This window comes from Rhinoderma darwinii, chromosome 4, assembly GCF_050947455.1.
Source record: "Rhinoderma darwinii isolate aRhiDar2 chromosome 4, aRhiDar2.hap1, whole genome shotgun sequence".
NCBI classification, from domain to species: Eukaryota; Metazoa; Chordata; class Amphibia; order Anura; family Rhinodermatidae; genus Rhinoderma; species Rhinoderma darwinii.
Genome location: NC_134690.1, coordinates 393,536,249 through 393,560,531, shown reverse-complemented (window position 1 = coordinate 393,560,531; position 24,283 = coordinate 393,536,249). Strand labels below are relative to the sequence as shown.

At 43.5% G+C, this 24,283-nt stretch overlaps 1 protein-coding gene across 3 annotated transcripts in view; it reads right to left on the bottom strand.

Moving 5' to 3' along the window:
- Window positions 1–611: 611 nt before the first annotated feature.
- Window positions 612–24,283, bottom strand: part of LYPLAL1 (lysophospholipase like 1) — a 35,637-nt gene continuing 11,965 nt past the window's right edge. For all 3 annotated transcript variants that reach the window (XM_075864601.1, XM_075864599.1, XM_075864600.1), the window contains exons 3-5: window positions 8,338–8,507; window positions 2,301–2,416; window positions 612–925 (exon numbers count right to left, since the gene is read on the bottom strand). In XM_075864601.1, the coding sequence (XP_075720716.1) occupies window positions 689–925; window positions 2,301–2,416; window positions 8,338–8,507 (523 nt within the window). In that variant the 3' untranslated portion in view covers window positions 612–688. The remainder of the gene's footprint in view (window positions 926–2,300; window positions 2,417–8,337; window positions 8,508–24,283) is intronic.

Genomic DNA, 24,283 nt, shown 5'->3' with positions numbered 1-24,283 from the left:
GTTGTCACTCCGAGATGCTTCCACTTCACAATAATAGCAATTACAGGTGACCGGGGCAATTCTATCAGATCAGAAATTTCACTAATTGACTCGTGACAGAGGTCCCATCCTAGGACAGTGCCACCGTTAAAGAAACTGAGCTCTTCAGTACGACTCGTACTACTAGCAAGGTTTGTCTATGGAGATTGAGTTTGATTTTATGCACCTGCTTGCAATAGGTGGGGCTGAAGAACCAGAACCAGGAGAGGTGTCCACATACTTTTGGCCATTTCATGTGCGTATACAAAAACATACACAAATCAAAAACTTTTAGAGCTGCGTAAGATACCATACAGTGCCCCCAGAGAAGACGACTGAGGAGCTCTACTGTTCTCTATGGTAGGGTAGCTGCACCATATGAATTTGCCTTCCCCTAGGGGCCGTTCCTGATTGAGATCTGAATTTTGCTATATAATAATAGTTGTATTGTGCTACATAGTAAAATATACAAATAACCTGGTAGACGGATCACAATTCCTTCTCGGTGTCCAAACCAAAGCTAAAATAGGATTAAAAAATTATTTTCATAAGAAACAACCGTCATAAACAAATCAAGACATGCAGAATGTGGAAAAGGTTCCCATAAAACCGAGACCCAAAATACAATTTATTTTTGATTACAAACATTTATTACGTTTTCTCTCCTGGTTTACGGCACGTTTGCGGTGACCTCGGGCAATTTCTTTAAAATCCAAGACCGTAACTGTTCTAATTCTTGTAGACTGAGTTCATGACAAAGATTTGGGAAACTGTGGAAAAACGAAGTGACGCCAAGACCTTTCAGTCGTGTGCAGGTCTTTTCTCCCCACTGGTGAGAGACTAATTCATCAGCCTGTCCATGGCACTGAAATAATTCTGGTAGGCTCTGCGAAGTTCCTTCAAGTTCCTAAACAACAAGGAAAAGAAAAAAAAGTGGTGAAACTAAAATTTAAAAAAATTAAAATAAAATAAAAAATATTGCACTAAAATGGGTATTAAAGTTTTAGTCAATAAAAAAGTTATTCTTTGTATAATGAAAAGTTGTCCGATTTCCAATATACATCCTGCATCAATTTCTCCCGGTTTTTAAGATATGTGCTTGCTGTCATTGAATGGAAATGGTCATAGCTTATAAAAATCTTAACTGGTCAGGTGATGGACACACAGGTGGCACGACCCGTTACAGTACAATTACCAGAGCGGTGTCCTGTAACGAGACACGCACCTGTGTGTCCATCACATGACCAGGACAGAAATAACCTTAAAGGGAGTCAGCCACCAGAAATGTCTGTAAAAAACCAGCAACAGCGTATTATAGATTAGACTAACATGATTCTAACGTGCATTACCTTTTTGTCATGAGTGACTCCTTTGCAGAGAAAGTAGTTTTATTCCGTTTATGCAAATGAGCATTTTGGAGCAACGAGGGCGTCAGGCTGTCGTCATTCCCCAGCTCAACCCTCCCCCTCCTTCCATTGATTGACAGGGGCCAGGCAGTGTAATAGCCGAGTTCACACCTGACCCCGTAGTCGCTCGGCCCTGCTTCATAATCTGCGCATGCGCTGATGATTACGGCCCATTCATTTCTATGGGCTACGGACACCTTTCCATATTTTTTCGGATGGGTGTCCATGCCGTAGTAATTATAGATAGAACATGTGCACACGGAGCCGTCCATAATTACGGAAGCGTTGCTAGGCGACGCCAGGTTTGCAGATGTTGCACATGATTTGTGGTTTTCTTCTTCCTTTTGCGGATCAGTATATACGGATGCACTTAGCACTGTATTTGCGGATACCGTTCCTTATATGTGGATAAGTTGCAGGTGACTACGGATCCAGATTTACGGGCAGTATTTACGGATGGCTGAAAATACGGCCCCATGCACCAACCGTGCGCGTGGACAGCCATCCGCATTTGCGAACCGTGCTCCTACTTTAAAGACATGTCCTATTTTTTACGGAAGGTTTCTACGGCACGTACACTTTCCCGTAAATATACGGGAAGGTGTCCGTTGGCCATAGAAATTAATGGGTCCGTAATTACGAAATCTACGGTCGTGTGCATGGGGCCTAAGAGTAGGGGCTGATAACTAACTTCAAACATAGATAATACATAGTTATGTCATCAATGATGAAATTCCTTATTCACAAAAATACTCATTCAATGTTGAATCCAACTCACAAATGACCACCATATATAAGATAATTCGCAATAACTCTCCAAATTATGCAGAAATACTCAGAATCAAGGGGGTTTATCCCTTAAATTGTGACAGATACCTTATAAACCACTGAGTTCTCATTTAGAAAGCTTGAGAGCGCAAATACTCCAGCGACATCTCTATGATACCGATAAGCCAAGTGCATTGCCATGGCGCCACCCATTGAAAATCCACCTGGAGAAAGAAAAAAAAAAACAAATAAAAACATACTAATATTTATCACAGTGTACCAAGAAACCTAGAAAAAAAAATATTGTATATAAAACATGGAAATGTCATTAGTAAGCAAAATAAGAACCTCCACCTTATTTGACATGTTGAATAAATTAATGCCAGGTTGTCAGTGCTAAAGCTCCTATATAAAAGTTGTGGTGCAGAATCCAGAGCCGGTTCTGTTGTACAGTTTTCTGTGATGTGGAGAGCAGGAATCACAAGACAAGCGTTTTGCCAGAGGAAGAGGCTGGTATAGCCCTGAAATGCGTTGCTTTTAACACTTCTCATCAGATAAATTAACTTTCTTAGCATCTAAAACCTGCAGTATCACCGGTCAGTGGCTGCAAGCTCCTTGTACCACATTGAAGCAACAGTTGCTCCTCCCCAGCAAAACTGAGCCAGGCGAGCAGCTCTCCTTCGCGGTTAACCCATTATTTTTTAAAGTTCCTTTGATTTTTAGTGAGGGTGCCCTATGAGGCATTATATTGTTTTTTATTTTTTTACCTGGAGCACCATTTTCAAGAATCATGTTGGGGGTTTACATACAGTTGGATTCATTTGATTCTGTAAGTTGCTTAATGGGAAGATACACACTCTAAACTCCTTGAAAAAGTGTCCTACGTCCAGTCACAGCAGGGATGTTCCCCAATAGCAGCCATAGTCTACAAGAGCAGGGCTCAGGGGCTGAACCTAAAATTATATATTAGTAGGGTAAAGGAGGTCTAGTTCTCATTAGGCCCACACTACATGATGACAATGACCATTTGCACCCATAGGAGCCACACAATTGTGTAACTATGACGCGGAGTTCCGCTGACGTTGCATTTGACTAACTTTGCGGGACTGTAATGGGAACCTGGCAGTCATACAACTGTTTCATGACTTTAAATTGCCTAAAAATCCGAAACCTGCAATTTAGGTCATGAGACTGATCTGCATCTCAAATTGTGTTCACACGTAGCATAAATACTGCAGATTTTCCACAACGGATTTCGTTGCGGTAAATCTGCAGCATAATACAGTTGAAGCAGAGTGGATTAGGATTTAACAAATCTCATCCACACGCTGCATAAATGAGGAAAAACACTCAGAAATTGACCTGCGATGCGTTTTTTTAATCCGCAGCACGTCAATTGTATTTGTGTAAACGCTGCTTATTTGTTGGTGGTTTTCCCCATTGAATTGAATGGGGAGGTAAAACCTGCAACAAAATAGCAGATGTTGCGATTTTTGAAGTGGAAAAGCACCGATCCCTCCATAAAAAACTCAACTCAGAAAAAAAATTAAAAATCTTATACTTACCCAGAATTTTGTGTTTCTTCGTCTAGGCCGGCCTCCTGGGATGACGTTTCATCCCTTGTAACTGCTGCAGCATATCACAGGCGGAGGTGTCACATGGGATGAAACGTCATTCTAGGAGGCCGGCCTGCAGGACAGACGAGGGACGCGTCGCTACGTAAATATCAACCTTTTCTCTGCGGCCGCCAGGACGGATACGCTGTGAACATAGCCCCAAAGCTATCCGCTCCCTGTGAACATAGCCTCAAAGTTATCTTAAAAACAGCTGATCGGCAGGGGTGCCAGTAGTCGGGCCCCCACCCATCAGAAATTGATGGCCTATCCTGAGCATAGGCCATCAATTTCTTATAACTGGAGAACCCCTTTAAGTAACTTGGTTAAAAATAATATTACTTATCTTGTACTAATCCAAAGTTACATCCTGTTTAATACATCAGAGCAGCAATTACAAATCTGCGGGTTGCTACTAGAAAACGGTTGTCAGACACGCTGGTAACAGCTTAGCTGATGTAAAGAAAACAATTTCCAGAATACAAACCACCACACCAAGATTGGCGCAGATATTAGGCCAGCAAGGAATGCTGGGAGATATCAGCTCTGAAGCCTGCATAATTATGAATTCAGCTCTGAAGTAAATAACAAGTTGTAACTCAGGATCAGTACAAGATAAGTAATGTAATGTATGTACACAGAAGGCTTCAATAGCAGAACAGTGAGTGCAGCTCTGGAGTATAATAAAGGCTGTCACTCAGGATCAGTACAGAATAAGAAATGTAATGTATGTACACAGTAATTCCACCAGCAGAATAGTGAGTGCAGCTTTGGCGTATAATACAGGATGTAACTCAGGATCAGTACAGGATAAGTAATGTAATGTATGTACACAGTGACTCCACCAGCAGAATAGGGAGTGCAGCTCTGGAGCATAATACAGGATGTAACTCAGGATCAGTACTGGATAAGTAATGTAATGTATGTACACAGTGACTCCACCAGCAGAATAGTGAGTGCAGCTCTGGAGTATAACACAGGCTGTAACTCAGGATCCGTACAGGATAAGTAATGTATGTACACAGTGATTCCACCAGCAGAATAGTGAGTGCAGCTCTGGAGCATAATATAGGATGTAACTCAGGATCACTACAGAATAAGTAATGTAATGTATGTACACAGTGACTCCGCCAGTAGAATAGTGAGTGCAGCTCTGGAGTATAATACAGGATGTAACTCAGGATCAGTACAGGATAAGTAATGTAATGTATGTACACAGTGACTACACCAGCAGAATAGTGAGTGCAGCTCTGGAGTATAATACAGGATAAGTAATGTAATGTATGTACACAGTGACTCCACCACCAGAATAGTGAGTGCAGCTCTGGAGTATAATACAGGACGTAACTCAGGATCAGTACAGGATAAGTAATGTAATGTATGTACACAGTGACTCCACGAGCAGAATAGTGAGTGCAGCTCTGGAGTATAATACAGGATAAGTAATGTAATGTATGTACACAGTGACTACACCAGCAGAATAGTGGGTGCAGCTCTGGAGTATAATACAGGATAAGTAATGTAATGTATGTACACAGTGACTCCACCAGCAGAATAGTGAGTGCTGGCTCTGGAGCATAATATAGGATGTAACTCAGGATCAGTGCAGAATAAGTAATGTAATGTATGGACAATATTACTTAACCACTTATGTATATTAGATATAGATACAAACGGGAGTGGACATACCCTTTAAGTCTCATTTGCTAAACTTTATAGAAGCCCATGAAAAGCTCCAAAATAACCAAACCTGTATTATACCTAACCTGTTCCTCTACTTTTCAGCTGCTTAGAGGGCATAAAGAGTTTAATGCGACGGTAACATTATAGCCACGCTCTCACACACTACACCATCACATAGATTTTATGGGCACTATTGCATAAGTAGGTTCGCAGAATAAATCCATTGAAATCTCATTACTTCTGAGAAAGCCCAAGTTACATTTTACACCCAGTTAGTCACAATCTGGCAGATACAGCAGGGATGACTCACTTACAATCTTCTACGATGCAGTCACCTCCAGCGTTGAATATTAAGTAATGATACTTTCATGTGGCGAATGCTACAAATGCATACACGGAAAAAAAAAAAAAAAAATCCCAGCTCTTTAAAATTAAATTTTCTACCGGAAAAAAAAATTAAAAAAAATTCTGCAGCGTATCACTCAATAACCCAGCATTCCCAAGGTATGGACTGTAGTAAATTCTTTGCAGACAGTGATCTCAATAAATATTTATAGTTTGTGGCAAAACTTTATGATTCACCGAGATTGTATTTCAGGGCCGAGATTGACCTGATGCATAAAACACATGCTTTCTAGGGGGCTTCGTTTCTGTTCTCATCGCTCGCTGAGAATAATGTGCGTCTTCCTTGGCATCGCTTCCAAAAAATGTTGACATAATGACTTGCCCTCTACGCGGAGTAACTGTTCGGCATTTCATAATGTCTTAACAAGAGCAAAAGGTAATTTCCTGTCAGAAGCCAAAGTTCTCCCTCTCCCCGGCTCATGACAGGCGCAGGACTAGCCGGAATGTTCCATGAGTTCATTCCGATCGCCTTGGATCAGGGTATCGTCTATCAGCCGCGCGTTACATCTTTTCTGATCTACTAACAATGTGTTTGGGTTGTGGGGATTTTTTTTTTTTTACGAGGGAATATCTAAAGGTCTATCTATGAAGTAGATGAATGGATCAAAAATATTTATCATATAAGGATTATTTTTTCTTTTTTTATTATATTATAATTTTTAGATATTGGATTTCTTTACTTCATGTTGTTTCTCTTAAAGGGATAGTCTCAACTTGCCATAAATGCCAGATGGGAGTGGACAAAGACAGCAGGGGGGCCCCTGGGCAAGAACAGTCCATGGGCCCCTTGCTCTCTAGGTCATGCTACAGCATCACCCTTAGGCTATGTTCACACGGCTTATTTTCGGGCCGTAAACGACCGAAAAATCGGAAGAAGAACGCCTTCAAACATCTGCCCATTGATTTCAATGGGAAAAACTGCGTTCTGTTCCGACGGGGCGTTTTTTTACGCGGACGTTTTGAAACAAAACGGCCGCGAAAAATAAGTGCATGTCACTTCGTTTTTGGAGCCGTTTCTCATGGACTCTAAAGAAAAACAGCTCCAAAAATGGCCGTAAAAAACCGCAGCTGAAAAACACGAGTTGCTTAAAAAAAGTCTGAAAATCGGGAGCCGTTTTTCCTCGAAAACAACTCAGTATTTTCAGACGTTTTTGAGTTTGTGTGTGCACATACCCTTAGGGTACGTTCACACGCAGAGTTTTCAGGCGTATTTCGAAGGGCGTAAACGCCTCGAAATACACCTTACTAAATACCTACAAACATCTGCCCATTGAATTCAATGGGATAAACGGCGTTTAGTTCAGATGGGGCGGTTATTCACGCTGAGGTTTTAAAAAACGGTGCGTAGAAAGACACCTTGTAAAAAGAAGGAGCATGTCACTTCTTGAGCGGTTTTTCATTGTCAATGGAAAAACAGCTCCAAAAATGGCTCAAAAAACTTTTTCAGCTACATTGAAAACAGCTCCGTCATTTTCAGCTGTTTTTGATTTTGCGTGTGAACATAGCCGTATGTTTCTCTAACAATCCACCAGTAATTGTGCACTACAGGCAGTAGGAAGCTGCTACCAAGTTGGCAGTGGGCCCCTTTATCTACTTGGGCACCAATGGTCCGCCCCTTATTTGTCTCCTACCACTTGGGCCCTCACCGATCAAGAGAATAGGGTCTAATGACTTCGTTCACCGATTCCCAAGCGCTACAGCCTCCATAATGTTCAATGGAGAGGTGGCGGTGTTGCACGTGACTCTCTCCACTTGACTCTATGGAGTTATCGAAAGAGTCAACTGTGGCTCAGTGAACTATATGGAGAGTGCGGCAGCTGAGAATTTGCTAACTGGAATCACCGGACCTGCGTTCTTCCCATAGATGGGGGTCCAGGAGGTGGAACATGCACCTATCAGACCTTCATGGTGTATACTGGCAGATGAATGGTCTTACAGATTTTCCACCTAAATTTATGTTTGAAAAATATGGCTCGCAGAGTAGTTAGAGATAGAGAAAGGTAATGCTAATGTCCTGCCAAATGTTGTGGCCCCCTTCTCTGCCCCCGGTAAGGTGGCAACCGGAGACAGACTGGTTGCTAGGGACGTGCTGTCCGACAGCCTCATTGGAATAAGTTGGTTGTTAGGCGCTGTAGCCCTAGAAAGCAGTCTGTCAAACATGAATGTTTATATCGACTGAGCGGAAACAAGGTTACTCCAAGACTGCATTGAAGATAGGATAAGTTTTTGTGAATTTTCTAGTGCCAGTCAGTGCGACCACAATTGTGGCGTACGGCCAGCGAAAAATGCAACAGATTTATTAAAAGGGGTCGTCCAGTTATAAGACTCGTGCAAATCACGATCAATGTCACAGTAACGACCACAACAAAAATCTTTCTCTGCATTCACACCTAAAATGAGGCAACGATAAAGAGTAAATACGGCCCAATGACAGCGGATCTTACCCAGCAGTATTCTGTTTTTTGCAATACCAGATGCCACTTCTTCTTTGATTAAATCTGTTAATACTTGGCACATTGAATTGACAGAATCAAGATGTTCAGGGCTGTCAATGGAGATTTTATACCTATCGAACCAAACATTGGAGATGCCTCCCCGCATAGGTGTATAGGGTCTAGAGATAATAAGACATAGGAGACATCAGAAACACAGTATTTGATATACCAGCCGCGTATCGTACACTATGACATCATTATCTGGTGGTGTACGCTTCCATATTAAGCCAAATACCCAACATAACATGTATGGACAGGCATACTATGGGCTCCAGAAGTGCCAATCAGGGGGCCCACAGTCCTCCTTGCCCCCTGATTCCATAAGACCCTATTAAGTTGCAGATATCCGTGTCATGTGATCACAAGTTTGGCGGATGGGAGACACTCCCTCAGCTCCTGGTTCGGACTTAGCAAGGCCATTATTTGGGTGCCAGTAGTTCAGCGTTATGCCCATATGCCAAAGATACTTGGCCATGGTTGTCCACTAAAATCTTACTCCAGTCCTGAGGCATCGGTCATCATCCAGCCTGGGTATACACTGGACCTCAGTGTCCAATCACTCCTTCGGGGCATCACGTCATTATGAACGCAACATCAGTGAGACCAAGTGTATACACCCGTCGGAACAGAACGCCGTTTTCCCATTGAAATCAATGGGCAGATGTTTGGAGGTGTTCTGATTCTGATTTTTCGGCCGTTTACGGCCCGAAAAACGGCCTGAAAATAAGCTGTGTGAACATACCCTTACAAAGCAACAAATAATATATACATATTGGAGATCACCATAACAACCTGTTTTATAAATCTATTACATTATTTAAAGTGATTGGTGAACGGCATAATCAAAATTAAATAAAAAAATAAAAAATCCTTAAAGGGGTTTTCCAGTCTTAAGAAATTGATCCTCAGCTAGGCTATCAATGCCTGATCGGTGGGGGTCTAACTCACGGGTTGTGGCGCTCGACAGGGGTGTCAGGAGTTGGACCCCCACTGATCAGGTATTGATGGCCTATTCTGAGGATAGCCCATAAATGTCTTAGGACTGGAAACTCCTTTACGTATATGTAGCCCAAAAAATTACCAATTAGTCCCGCAAAACAAACACACACGAGCACGCACTTCCTAAAATTGAAAAGGTTATGCCAGGACGCTGAGCAGTTTAACAGGTCTCCTGACAATAAGCGGAGCATGAAGGTTCCCCCTGCTGAGATCCCAAGTGATCAGCTGTAAGGCGCTATGCACACGACCGTAGAATCGTCCGCAATTACAGACCCATTCATTGCTATTGACCACGGACACCTTTCTGTATATTTAAGGGAAGGTGTCCGGGCCATAGAAAGTCGCCACAAAAGATAGGTCATGTACTATATTTAGCTTTTTCCAGACCGTGCTCCCATACTTTGTATGCCAGCACGAGCCGAAAATGCGGGTGGCTGTCCACAGCCGTGTGCATGAGGCCTAATCTGTGCACATGACAGTATTTGCATCCATCCGTAAATACGGATCCGTAGTCACCCGCATCTTATCAGCATATACAGAACGGTATCCGCAAATACGCTCCGTAATGCATTCGCAAAAAGAAAACCACAAATGATGTGCAACATCTGCAAACCTGACTTCGCCTAGCAGATATTTTTTTTAATGCTCTTTTATGCACTACCCAAGAGATGAGGATCCGGCATAGGGCACCCCCCCCCCCCCCTCTATTAACTCAAAATTCCCTACTAGGTTGTATGCAAATAGGTTTTCTATACTGGACATCCCCTTTAAGTCGCATGGAAAGCCCGTGTTCTTATTTTACTTCGAATCCGTTGTTTATCTATGAAAAACCACAAATGATGTGCAACATCTGCAAACCTGGCGTCGCCTAGCAACGCTTCCCTAATCACGGACGGCTACGGGTGCCACCCATAATTACGGAAGCGCCCTTAGACTTCTAGGGGGGGGGGGGGGTCCATGCCGTAATTACGGACAAGAATAGGACAGGTCCTATATTTTACGGATCATTTCTACGGAACGGACACCCCTCCGTAAAAATATGGAAAGGTGTTCGTAGCCCATAGAAATTAATGGATTTGTAATTACGGTTGAAAAATAGTCGTGTGTATGGGGCCTTAGTGTTCAATTACCCTGCAGCACCACCGCAGGTAACTATATATATATATATATATATATATATATATATATAAGCAATGGGTTGTGTGTGTAATGCAGGACAGGACAGGTCCTCCAGAATAAGAGATATTTTTTTTTTATGCTCTTTTATGCACTACCCAAGAGATGAGGATCCGGCATGGGGTACCCCCCCCCCCCCCCTCTATTAACTCAAAATTCCCTACTAGGTTGTATGCAAATAGGTTTTCTATACTGGACATCCCCTTTAAGTCGCATGGAAAGCCAGTGTTCTTATTTTACTTCGAATCCGTTGTTTATCTATGAAAAACCACAAAACATAAGAATGTAAAAAAGGAAATAACACAACCCCGGGGTAAAGCTCTACTGACAATCAGATAAGGGATTAATGTCTCGTACACTCACTTACCTTTTATATGATCTGGACCGTGAAAAGTTGAAATAAAAACGAAGTCTGAACAATTGTTTGAATGTTTATTTGAGCAATTGTGTCTTTCGCAGACGATGGAGATTTAGCCAATTTTTTTTCTATTTTTCTTGGTTCACAAATAAAATGTGGTTTAATCTATTCCGGTCATGTAAAACCGCGGGGCCGGCCCTCTGAAGTGCTCTAATCTCAGCAATCATTTCATCGGATTACACTTCTGCTCTAGCACAGACGGGCTTTGATCAAACATAGATTTCCGATGCCGACCGGCTACATCGTTCATCGAAACGGAGCAATCGACAAAAGGTTAGGGTTAAATTAACTCTCGAAAACTACACGTAAAGAGGAGCGGTCACCTCTCCTGACGCGTCGGCTTCAGTAAATACTTCTATGTGACGTGAAATAACTCTGAAACATCTTTTCTTAGAACGCTGCACTGTGTCGTTCCTCTGTGGTTCTTCCTAGAAATGTATGAATAAATTGACAGTTAGGTGTTAGGGTACGTTCACACGGCTTATTTTCGGCCCGTAAACGGACGAAAAATTGGAAGCAGAACGCGTTCAAACATCTGCCCATTGATTTCAATGGGTAAAACGGCGTTCTGTTCCGACGGGCCATTTTTTTACGCGACCGTTTTGAAAAACAGGCGCGTTAAAAAACTCCTGCGAAGAAGTGCATGTCACTTCTTGAGCCGTTTTTCATGGACTCTATAGAAAAACAGCTCCAAAACGGCCGTAAAAAACGCAAGTTTGATTTTAAAAAAAAGGATGAAAATCAGGATATGATGTCCCTTGAAAACAGCTCCGTATTTTCAGACGTTTTGTAGTAAGCGTGTGAACATAGCCTTACCGTTCCCCTGGTGAAAGAGGTGTGTCCCCACAGTCTGAGACCAAGAGCACTGATTGGGCAGTGTCAGCCTGTGTAGGGACACACCCCCAACTGGTAAAACACAGGTGTCTATTTATTCATACATTTCCAGGAGTAATAACAGAGGAACTACATAATGCAGAGTTCTAAGAAAAGATGCTCCAGAATTGTTAATTTTATGGGGAAAACAATTCTTCACTAAAACTGACGAGTCAGGAGAGGGGACAGGTCCTCTTGAAAGGGTTGTATGAGATTACATAAAATGTGTCTGCTTTTTTCACCCCTAGAAACAGTGCATTGAAAGGGATGAATTTGAACTGCAATACCAGATTAATCAATTGGATCGGAGTGGCGCTGTTTCTCGGAGTGAAAAAAACAGATCATATTTTTTAATCTCATAACCCTTTAAATCCTTTCTAAAATCCTAGATCTCACAATGCTTTCTGGAGTCATCGGTGCACAGGTGATACATTGGGATCCACGCACAAAAGGGTTCTCAAGTTTAGTCCCCTAAAGTTTTTTACGGGGTCCCACTGCAGGTAAAATAATGTGCTTATTGGACGACACAGTACACCCACTCCCCTCATTTAACTCTATGGGAGTAGAAGATTTAGACCTTATTCACACGGCCGTGTTCGGTCCGTGACAGGTTTTCAGTACGGGACAGTATTTCTGTGGAGAGGCAGGGGCTCCTAGCATCATATGTCACGGCCCAAACATGTGCCGTGTGCATGAAGCCTAAGAGCTCCATAACAGAAAATGTGAGCTCAGACCCATTTACAGATACCAGGGTGAGTCGTAAATTATCCGCACTCCGGTTATATTAAAACTTCTGTTGGTCACACGGTCTTAGCGCTTTCCGTACATGGTCTCCCCAGTCACTGCTGTGCAGGTTTGAACGTGTTACGTCTGTTTATTTGTGACTGCGGTGCGAGAAACAATGGCCGCCCCGTTTGTGATTTGAACGAAAGAGCAGCGTGCAGTGATACGTTTTTTTATGGTCTGAGGGAGGGTCTAGTGCCCATATTTATCGAAGACTATGTGCACTGTATGGGGAAAGCGTTTTGTCGCAAAGAAGTGTGTATGAAGGGATAGACGCGTTCAAGGAAGGTCGCACAAGTGTCAGCCACGAGGAAGGAGCTGGACGCCCGTCCACGACTGATGACAAGATTGAGCGTGAACCGATTCTATTGGAGAGACGAGGATTATGTGGAGCCCTACGAGGACGAAAATTCACGTCTGATGAAGAGGTGAGGACAGCAGTGCATTCGTGGCTCGTAGTTCAGCCTAAAACATTTTTTTAAAGTGGGATTAGGAAATCTTGTTGACAGATGGAAAAAAGTATCGAAAAACTAGGAGATTGTCGAAAAATTATGTATTTATCTATTAAAAAGTAAAAAATAAATTCTGATCATTTTTGCTTCACCTTTGGATATTACACGGTGAATTAGCACAGAATTTTGGACCTAATAACAACATGGTGGTAAGAAGGTGGAAAGTCGCTTTATACTTGAATTTATATTTTTTAAATCCACCATTAACAGGACCTGATGGGTGTGGGATTATAAAATATTCTGGATTATTGGCTGGTTATAGAAAATGATGGAAAACTCTCCAGTCTCTCTGCCCTTCGATTTCGACTTCTCTTCAGAGATATAAAGTGTAAGCCCTTATTCACATGACGGTTTCCCGGCCGGGTGACGGCCGTTCATAAAACGTCCGTCACCCAGCTGCAGTAGGAACAATAGACCCCTAATGGGGCTATTCACACGATCAATATTTTGACGGCCCGGGAAACCTGGCCGTCAAAAAATGGGACATGTCCTATTTTCGGCCGTTTACCCGGCTCCCATAGAAGTCTATGGGGCCGGGTAATACACGGCCATCACCGGAATGTGTCCCGAGTGATGGCCGTGTCTACCGTCGCTCGCTCTCTCCTCACAGCGCAGAGTGCATGTGAGGAGGAGGAGTTTATGCCATTCGGACGAATGGCTGTACGCTGGAGGTAAGTTTATACACTGTGTGGCAGGGCCGGGGTGTACAGCAGGTGGAAGGGAGCACTGCTCTGGCTCCCTTCCCCTGCTTGTTTTAAAAGCACCCTGGCCCGGCGACACCTTCGATGGCGCCGCTAGCAGCTGCTATGCTATGTGCTAGCCCCACTTTAGCTCCTTGAAGGAGCGGAATCCCCGTGTGTTCGGGGATTCCGCTCCTGGACAGAGCGCTTGATGTCTCTGTCCATATCTGGGCAGTGACATCAGGGAAAACTCCTGAAGCGGAATCCCCGAACACTCTGTGACCGGGGATTCCACACCAGGAGAAGCCAGTAACGTTCAGTGTCCATAAATGGACACAGACAGGGGCTTTTCCTGAAGTGGAATCACCGGCCACATGGGGATTCCCCTTCAGGAGTTGCCCCTGATGTCACTGTCCAGATATTCCCGGCCTGGAACGGATGCAAAACTAATACAAACCGGCCGGGAAAAACGGCCGATTTTATCGGCCGACACTCGGGCGGGACCCTGTCGTGTGAATAAGGCATCACTAAACTTTCATAAAACTTAGTGACACGTCAGAAGTTTTAATCAGCGGTGCTCAGAGCACGGAGACGCTCGCCGATCGCTAAAATAAAGCGGCAGAAGCACTCAGGTGAACGCAGCGCCGCTTTGCTAGTGATCGGCTTTGCTTATCTCTGCTCGGAAAGCACAGCGAGCAGCGTACAGGCTCAATAGAAAGGCTGTTAGTCTGTACATCGCTTGCTCACTTTCTGAGGAGAGCCAAAGACTATCAGAAACAAAGCGGCACAGCATTCACCCGAGCGCTTCTGCAGCTTGGTTTGGGAGGGTCTCAGTGCTCGGACCCCCACCGATCAAAACTTCTGACACGTCAAAAATTTTATGAACGTTTAGTTACACTTTAAGATGATCACGTAGTTCTGTGCTGGAAACAAGTGCTGGACTATTGGATGCCGGAGTACAGGAATCTCACGAATATTCTTCGAATTGTCACAATATTTCTGGGAGAATCTGATGGATGAATCCAGTATAGAAAACTCGGCGTCTGATCATTTACATTTCCAGACATTAGAGCAGCCGCCTGGTTATGCCTTTGTTTTCTCATCGTACCAAGCTGTAGCAGGCAGCGGACACCGGCATCTGCTTTCTATCAGTGGTGACATGCTGGTGCTTATCAGGTGGAAAATACAGCAGATAGAGGACGGATATTGTTCCCTCAGAGCATGAAGTCAGAAAGAGTTAAAAAGGGGTTGTTCAGCATTTGAAATACAGGTCTGCTTTCTTCCAAAATCAGCGCCACACCTGTCCACAGGTTGTGTGTGGTATTGCAATTCAGCTCCATTCACTCCAATTGAGTTATTTACGTTTTTTTAGTCTTTGAGCTTCGATCGGTTCGGCGCGGGCTAAACTGGAGTGTGGAGTTTAGGAAATCTCCCCGCTCTTCATCCTTAAACCCCACAAGGAAGTATCAACTTTACTAGTCTGGCCGCGGTCCAACAAGTAGTCGCCGATTGGCTGTCAGGATACGCTAAGCCAGCAGACGAGGGCGTAGTCAGAGGACGGGCCAGGGGTCAAAACACCAAGTAGCAAAGCAGTGAGACATAAGCGGGATGTGCAAGGCCAAGGGACACCGGGATGTGCTTTAATTCGCAGGGTAGGGACGTCATGCCATTCCGGATGCCATCAATGGGTGCCGCTTCTACTTCCAGAGCTGCATTCAGACTTCTACTTGTTTGTTTCTAGCTCCTTCTCCCTTTTCTTTGGTGGGAACACCACGGTTGGACCCCCACAAAATACACCTGGATAGCCTATTCTAAAGATTAGCGATCAACGTTAAAGGAGGTTGCCTCACTGGACGACATAGAGGGAGCCCTGCTCAGGAACCAGCCCTATGAGCCAACAAATAGTGACTCTCACTTTGGTGAACCTAACCGGTCAATATATTACATGGTCAACCCTTGTTTGGGCAGGAGAAATGTATAACTGGCTGCAACTCCACCTAGCGATAACAGCGGAACTTGCAGAGTTTCTGAAGCCGGCCTCACAACGATCAGCGGATTATCAAAAGGGTCACTTGCCAACACGCCGATTACGGGTTGTCCCGCTGCTGGGACCTCCAGCGATCAGTCAATCTGTGGAGGAACCTGGCGACAAAGATCGATTTCCCTGCAGCACCACCACAGGCGAAATGAAGCATTACACTTATTGAAATGAATGGGCTGTGTAATGCATAGACATGCCAGGTCCTCCAAAATGAGACCCTGTTTGTGGCTGCCTTCTGAAGGTCTTGAATAGAGGGGGGGGGGACCCCAAGAATTTCCTAATCGGGTATTAGAAAATGGGATTTCTAAACCAGACAACCCTTTTAAACACAATATTCAAGTAGCGTACCTTTCAAAAACAATTCCTGCATAAGGTTGAGGCATGTTTTTGAGTAGCCACTAGATGGTATTGCTGATTTACAGAATTGAGAGCAAGATCCCTGAATTTAACTCTGTTGCTGCGTTTACCGCCCTATTACATTACCTTGAGTGCTCCTTGAGGACAAGTGGTTTCTTCTCGCTGCTGTGCGACTCAACCTCACATTTGGAACTTAAAAAATAAAAGCACATAAAAGTCTAGTAATCTCCAGTCCACTGCGCATCAATAACGCTATTTATAGCAGGTCAGCAACATTCTGCAAACCTAGAAAAGGAGCGCGATGGGAAGGACCGCCGTCCAATCTGTTATGCGGATCAAAAAGAAGCAAAGAATGAAGAAGAGATTTGCGTACGGGCCAGAGGTTGCAACGCCAAAAATTCCTCTACAAAACCTCAAATGTAAACTAAACTAGAAGGGATAAAGCAGTGCAGTCCAGGCGGCTCGCATGGGAAAGTGGGAGATGGTCAGGATTGATCTAGGTCATTACTTCAAGTGATGTTAGATAGGAAAGGTCACTGGCTGTACAGCTGGGTCAAAGAAATAAAAATACATATTTTTTTTAAATGTAAATGGTTTCCATAGTTTATATACAGATGTAGCAGAGCTGAAATAGTCATTTAAAGGGGTTTCCTACTTTTATGTAAATACAACGTAAAGGGGAGACCGATATAGATGGCCTGTACTTAGAATAGGCCATAATATAAGATTGGTAAGGCTTTGACTCATGGCACTCTCACAGATCAGCTCAATTGAAGGGGCCGAATTGAATGGGACTGAGTTGCAATACCAGACACAGTCACTACATAATGTATGGCGCTGTGCCTGGTAAACAATGAAGGGCTAATCAGAGAGCTGCCGCCGTACAATAAGTTGATCGGTGGGGGCACTGGGAGTCGGACCCACATTGATCTGATATCGATGGACTATCCTAAGGATAGGCCATTAATATTAAAATCCCAGAACAGCCCTTTAATTATTGTAAAATTAAAAAATTCTCTAACTTTATAATAGAAAGTGGGGCAGATTTAGTAAAATGACTGGCATAAGAACAGGACTGGCGCACGCCTCTTAATAAATTTGTCATCTCTTCTGCTGTCCGTGTGCCAAAAAGGGAACGTTTCTGGTGTAAATTATAGCGAATTTGTCGGGCTCGAGGTGGAGTCTCCCCCTTCCACTAAGCCCCACCCACTTTTAAAAAAGTGGTGGAAAACGATAGAAAGTCACAATTTTTTGTGCAAATATGGTGTTCGCCATAATTTGCCTCTTTAACACCACTAAAGTGGTAAAAGTTCCCCGTTTGTCTTTCAATTTCTCACCATTTTCAATATCTCTGCTTGCTGTAACAAATATATTTTAAAAGATAACCTGTACAGACCTAATACTTCTTACAAATGAGAATTTGCTATAATTATATCCCGTCTATACAACAGTCTGGTTTCTAGTCCAACAAATTTTACATGCGCTGATACATTGTAGCAAATTTTAAGGACAGGAGAGAAGTTAGTGCTGCTGATGTTGTCTACACTAAATACAATAGCAGCAAACCCTTATTGGGAGATGTATTAGGTCAGGGCAGGTCTTCAACCTCTGGATATAAAAAGAAACACTCCAATTCACTGACAGCAATCATAGATATTAAAATTAATTGTAAAACAAAGTACATTATTCAAAGATTAGGCTTTATTTTCATCAAACTGGACACTTTAGGCTCTTAGTTTTTTTGCAGGCAGAAAAATCTGGCTCAACATTCCTTCAGGATTTTGACCTGCCTGCACTTTCTTTGACGCGTTTTTCGGGCGCGGGCAAAAAATGCAGCGAAAAAAACTTTCTCTGCCTCCCATTGATTTCAATGGGAGGCAGAGATAGAATTGTGGGAAGAAAGAACATGTCGCTTTTTTTCCTCCGCGAGCGTTTTCTTCCATCGTGGGGAAAAAACGCCTCCCATTGAAATCAATGGGAGCCGTTATCGCCCATTTTTTGCAGCGGTTTCCGAGTCGAAAAAGGCGCCAAAAAAACCTCAGTGTGAACCAGCCCTTAAAGCGTTTTTCTGAGACATTACATTGGTGGCCTATCCATGGGATAGCCTTTAATGTATATTCTTAATTAGTAGACTGTGCCTATTTGTTGGAAAGGTCCCCCAACAACAAGCTAATCATATGGGATCCTGATTGATCATCTGTATTCTGTGGAAGAACTTGGCAGCAAGATTTAACTTTCCATGCAGCGCCACCACAGGAGAAATGAAGCATTACACAATTGGCTGTCCAGAGCAAGAACCTTTTTGGCGATTGGCTAATATATGAGGGTCCTGAACAGAGGTCTCCTCCTATTAAAACAGAATTCCGTAATAGGGTATACTGACTCAGATCACCCCCTTTAGGCCTTGTTCACACAATGCTAAAAAAACAAAACCCTGATGTGTAAACGTGTCCAAAACTCTTGGGTTTTTGTAAAGTGCTTTTTAAAATACAGGCGCTTTTGATGCGTTTTAAGCGCGTCAAATATGGGAATTAGGCGCGTTTTCGGCATGTTTTACGCACCAAGAATTTATCGGACACTTCTTCTTTTACACAACGCGTGAAAAAGTGTCATATGCACTACAATGCGTTTTCCCATTGATGTCAAAGGCAAGCTCAAAGCATGCGTCTGACGCGTTTTTCACGGCATAAAACGTGTCAAAAACACGCAGTGTGAACAAGGCCTCAAGATTACATTTACACACATAGACCTCTTTCTCAATTTGTAGCCCATTCGGGGCATTAATAATTGCCCCGTTGGTCTGAGCTCGGCATTTCATAAAGAAATGGGCTATGGTGCGCTGTATCTGCATGTGTCCCTTTTGTAGGGCCCTAAATTACCCAAAAATCTAGTAAAGATACGAAAATCTCAATGTAATAAATACACCAAATAACAAAATAGATTTTGAAATGTATTTTCAATATATCTTTGAATCATGTAGTTGAGCCATGGGCCTAGGAGTGGCAGAACGGCTTCCTGACACCATGGCGGCTTCTTTATAGTAAACTGGGTGATTAATATCTCTCTCTTGCTGGTAATTGCATCTAGGAATTTGGCATGGGGGATGCTTGTGAGTTACGGGCAGGTTTTGGCTCACTCGTCAAACTTTTTATGGCCCTTTATACCAGTAATAAAAGGCAGAAGGGGAAACCCGTGGCCAGGATCCCACTAATGCTACGGCCAGCGTCCAGAATCTGCTCTAGAACCTCTCGGACGCCGGCAGATAATACTAGCACATGCCATTGCACAAGGGTAATGCTCGTCACACTGCCGGAGAACACCAATATAATGCTTTGTGCTTCCTCATTTATGGGAAACAAGTAGATGAATCACCAAAGTGTGATCCAAGCTTGAACAGTAACACACCATCCCGAAAAAAACAGAATAGGGTCTCGGGATTCCAATAAGTGATTCATCTTTTAGACATTTTCCTGGAATGAAGGGGGGAAACATGCAGAATGGTGGTGAACGTGCTGGATAGAAAGGCTTTGCAACAATCCTAAAAAATGAATTGAAGGGACAGACAATGGCGGAACATCATTGGGCGTTTTGGACGGCCGCCCGGGGCCCAAGGCCGCCCCAAGTACAATGCGTTTTTGCCACGACAACATGGCATTGTGTGTCATGTAAAGGACCTGCAGACATAAAGGTCACATGACCTTACGTCTGCAGTTCTTCTTACTGAAGAGAGACCTGCTGGTCACATGACCGCAGCTCCTACAACTGCAGCAAGAGAGGAGACCGTGAGGTGAGGTGCGAGGTAAGTATAAGGGGATCGTGGATTTGTTTAAGGGGTCTGTATTTAGGGGGTCTGGGGCCTGTATTTGTCTGGTCTGTATTAGTTTAAGGGGTCTGTATTTAGGGGTCTGTATTAGTTTAGTGGGTCTGGTCTGTCATTTGTATTCAAGGGGTCCGCTGTCTGTATTAGTTTAAGTGGTCTGAGGTCTGTATTTAGGGGTCTGGTCTGGGGTCCGTACATTTAGGGGGTCTGGGCTCTGTATTAGTTTATGGGGTCTGTATTAGCTTAGAGAGTCATGTATAGGGTCTGTATTTAGGGGGCCTGGTCTGAGGTCTATATTAGTTTAGGGAGTCAGGTCTTGGGTCATTATTAGTTTAGGGGGTCAGGTCTGAGGTCTTTATTTAGGGTGCTTGTTCTGGGGTCTGTATTTGCTTAGGGGGGTCTGGTCTGGGGACGGCAATAGTTTAGAAGGTCTGGGGTCTGTATGCATTCTAATTTATTAGTCTGAGTTAAAGGAGTTGTCTGGGCACATCGATAGGTTATCATTATGAAAAACCGGTCCATGCCCGGACAACACCTTTAATGTATGGTCCTGGGCCTCGTGTCTGAATTTTTGTGTTTGTATAGAGGTTGGAAATGGCTGCAGAACAAAGATGTCTCATCAGGAGAAGTCGCCATACCGGTCTGTGTCAGATGGAGAAGAAAAGAGAACGACTCCCATCAGAGAAGACGTCACTTGTGAGTCCCTGGATCTATAGAGGATCTGTCCCCTCTCCTGACACGTCTGTTGTAGGAAATCCTTGTATTCCACATAAAGTCTTTGTGTAGCCAGGACTAATAGACAAATACGTGTTACATTACAATTGTCAGGAGGATGTGTCCCTACACAGTGTGATACAGTCAGCGATGGTTGGAGACTGTCAGTTTGTAGGGACACAGCCCTTTGACAAGAGGAATCGTAACACCCATTTGTCAATGCTCTCACAGAAAGGTGGTGTTCACTATAGACACGGCAGAGCGGCGGTGGGGGAAGAGGGGCCCAAGTTTGTGGAATAGTCCAGGGCCTATGGTCTACTTAATCCGCCACTGGGGACAGGGCTACAAATAGGCATCAGATTTATTTTGCCTGCAGCTTCTTGGAGGACCCCAATGCCTAATCGTATGATTTCACAAAGGAAAAGATTCCACAGCACTGGACCACAGAAGGGGTGCACGCCTCCACTGGACCTGGTCCACGGTCCTCAATATTAGGCAAAAAGAAATAGACAGCGAGGCAGCACTAGGAAGTGCTGCCTCGCTGTCTATTTCTTTTTGCCTAATTGTATGAATTGGCTTAGATTCTCCACGTCCGGAGAAGACTGTATAAACAAGTGTGAGTGAAGTACCCTCTCCCCAAAACTATTAATAATTTAAAGAGGATCAATCACCTGTCCATAAGTGTCGATTTTAGTAAAGAATTGTATTCCCCATGAAATAACAATTCTGGGACATTTTTTCTTAGAACCGTGCATTGTGCCTTTCCTCTGTTATTCCTCCTAGAAATGTATGAATAAATTGACAACTGGGTGTTAGCAGTTGGGGGTGTGTCCTTACACAGACCGACAATGTCCAATCATTGCTGAAAGAGTGAGACTGTGTATGGACACGCCCCTTTGACAAGAGGGATGGTGACACCCAGCTGTCAATTTATTCATATATTTCTAGGAGGAATAACAGAGGAATAGCATAACACAGAATTCTAAGAAAATATGTTCTGGAATTGTTATTTCATGGGGAATACAAGCGTTTATTAAAATAGACACGTCAGGAGAGAAGACAGGTTCTCTTTAAATTATCAGCAGGTCCCACCAAAATTGACTAATTCTGGCAACAAATATTTCATATCTGAGGTCACCTTTAACCTGACCATAAGTTAAGGCCCTATTTACACAGGCCAATGATCGGTCCAACGAGCGTTGATCATTGCCCTGTGTAATCAGGGCAATGATTAGCCGATGAATGAGTAAATGCTCGTTCATCGGCTGATCTTCTCTTTTATGCAGAATTAAAAATCCTCGTTGTCGGCAGCACATCTCAATGTATAATCAGGGAGATCCGCTGCCGACATAATGAAAATGTATGGGAACGAGCGATTGGAGAAACGCAATACATATCCAATCATTGCTACGTGCGAAAGGAGCAAATCAGTGCCGATCAACGATGATCATGATCGTTTACATGGCCCATGTCGGGCCATGTACCAGGACCCTTAAAGTCTAAAATAAATCGAGTTCTTTCCTGGCGTTCGACACCAGACATATTTGCAACGCTCTCTCTATGGCTAGTTCTTCTCTTATATCATAAGTTGGAAGAGAGGGGTTGAGTTTTTAACAAAACCCTTTATCACACACGTGTCTGCTCCGCTGTGCAAAATAATCCCCTCTTCTATCTCCCCCTTCAAAGATGAAGCTACACTTTAAGGAGAATCTGTTACAACGACTAACATATTAACCAGTTCAGGACTGGGCTATTTTGAGCCTTCAGGACCAGACACGTTAGTTAAACGGCTATAACTTTTTTATTTGTTGGGCTAACGACGTGATTTTTGCTATGTTTTTTCCATAGACAATGCAGGTTTATTTTTTTTTAGCATTTTTATACTCACCCTTTTTGCTATTTTAGAATTTTTAGGCTTAAAGTTTGAAGATAATAGTAAAAAAAATAAGCTTTTTTACTTTTTTTTGGTAATAACATAGTTTTACCCTAAAATACACCTTTTATTTGTGATCGTCATTGTCTATCGTAAATTTTTATATATTACATGTCTATATTAGGGTAATTGGGTCCGGGCTAGCGTTACAACAATGATTGGCCGGGGTGGGGGGGGGGGGGGGCACGTTTTTTTGGGGTCGGCATTTTATGTGTATTTATTATTCTTTTTTTTTGCACTTTACGTTACTTTTATTTTTTTATTGCTATGGTCTGTCCCTCAATGGTCAAAAAAGACCTTTGGGGGACTTTATATATATATTTTTTCTTTCTTTTACACCATCTTTTCCACTGTAACTGGAGCTGCGCAGCAGTTACAGGGGAAATCAGCCCTCTCATAGTGACGATTGTCACTAATAGACCCAGCAGCAGTCTGCCACTAACGGCACCCGGCGATCATGTGACCAGTTACATGATCACCGGGTCAATAGAGACAGCGGCGCGGCCGCTGCCTCTATTCCTATACACAGCGTTCATTGAGCGCTGTGTAAAAGATCGGAGAAGACAGAAGCAGCGAAAGCTGCTTCTATCTTCTCCTCAGGGTCCCCGGCAGTCACTGACAGCCGGAGACCCGACATTCAGCTGCCCGATCGCTTGGGCAGCAAGTTAAAACCTGCACCGTAAATAGTCTATGGCGCAGGTTTTAAGGACCCTGACAGCTGGCCGTAAAAACACAGCCAGCGGTCCGGAACCAGTTAAAATAAGGACTTCAGAATGACGCCCTAATAGATTAATATAAGTGGGTACAATTACATCCAGTAAAAAGCCTCCCAAAGTACCCAGCAGGTGGCTGAAAACACAGTACTTCCCGGTTCTGTTGAGTCACGTGATGCATCACATGACCCCTCTGCGCCAGGCAGCAGACGCCAAAAGAATCAAGTGATGCACTCTGTGACTCTTCTTTCTGAGTCGTGGAGTATATGTCACGTGATTCTTTTCAGAGTTGCTGACTGGCTGAGAGTGATCATGTGATACACCATGTGACTCCGCAGTTTTCATGCTCAGCCAACACTTCATTCACTTTCTATGGAGCCGCTGGCGATAACGTCTGACAACCGCATAGAGAATGGAGTGGTGGCCGTGTATACGCAGTACCGCTCCAGTCACAGTACCTGCCAGGTAAGTGCATTCTCGGGATCGGTGAAGGTCTGACCGCTGATTCAAGAAGTCAGACCCCCACTGATCAGATATTTATCAGCTGTAGATAGGTGATAAATACTGATTATCAGAAAACCCCTTTAAGTACACAGTGATGTCATAACTATGAGAGTAGAAGGGAAGGAGAAGGCTGAGAATGAGTGACTGGGTGACCAGAGACAGCTCTCCATAGCCTCCAAAATGCCTCAAACGGTTTACAAACTTCGGTCTACAGCTCTGGAGCACAAACTTCTGCTCTAACAAATGAAATATGAGGACAATAATATTCATTCGTTTCAATATTTGGGGGAAGAGAATGGTTTTACAACAAGATTTTAATAAATGAGGAACACTGTGCAAAACTGAGAAACCTATAGCCTAGTGCAGGGCCCG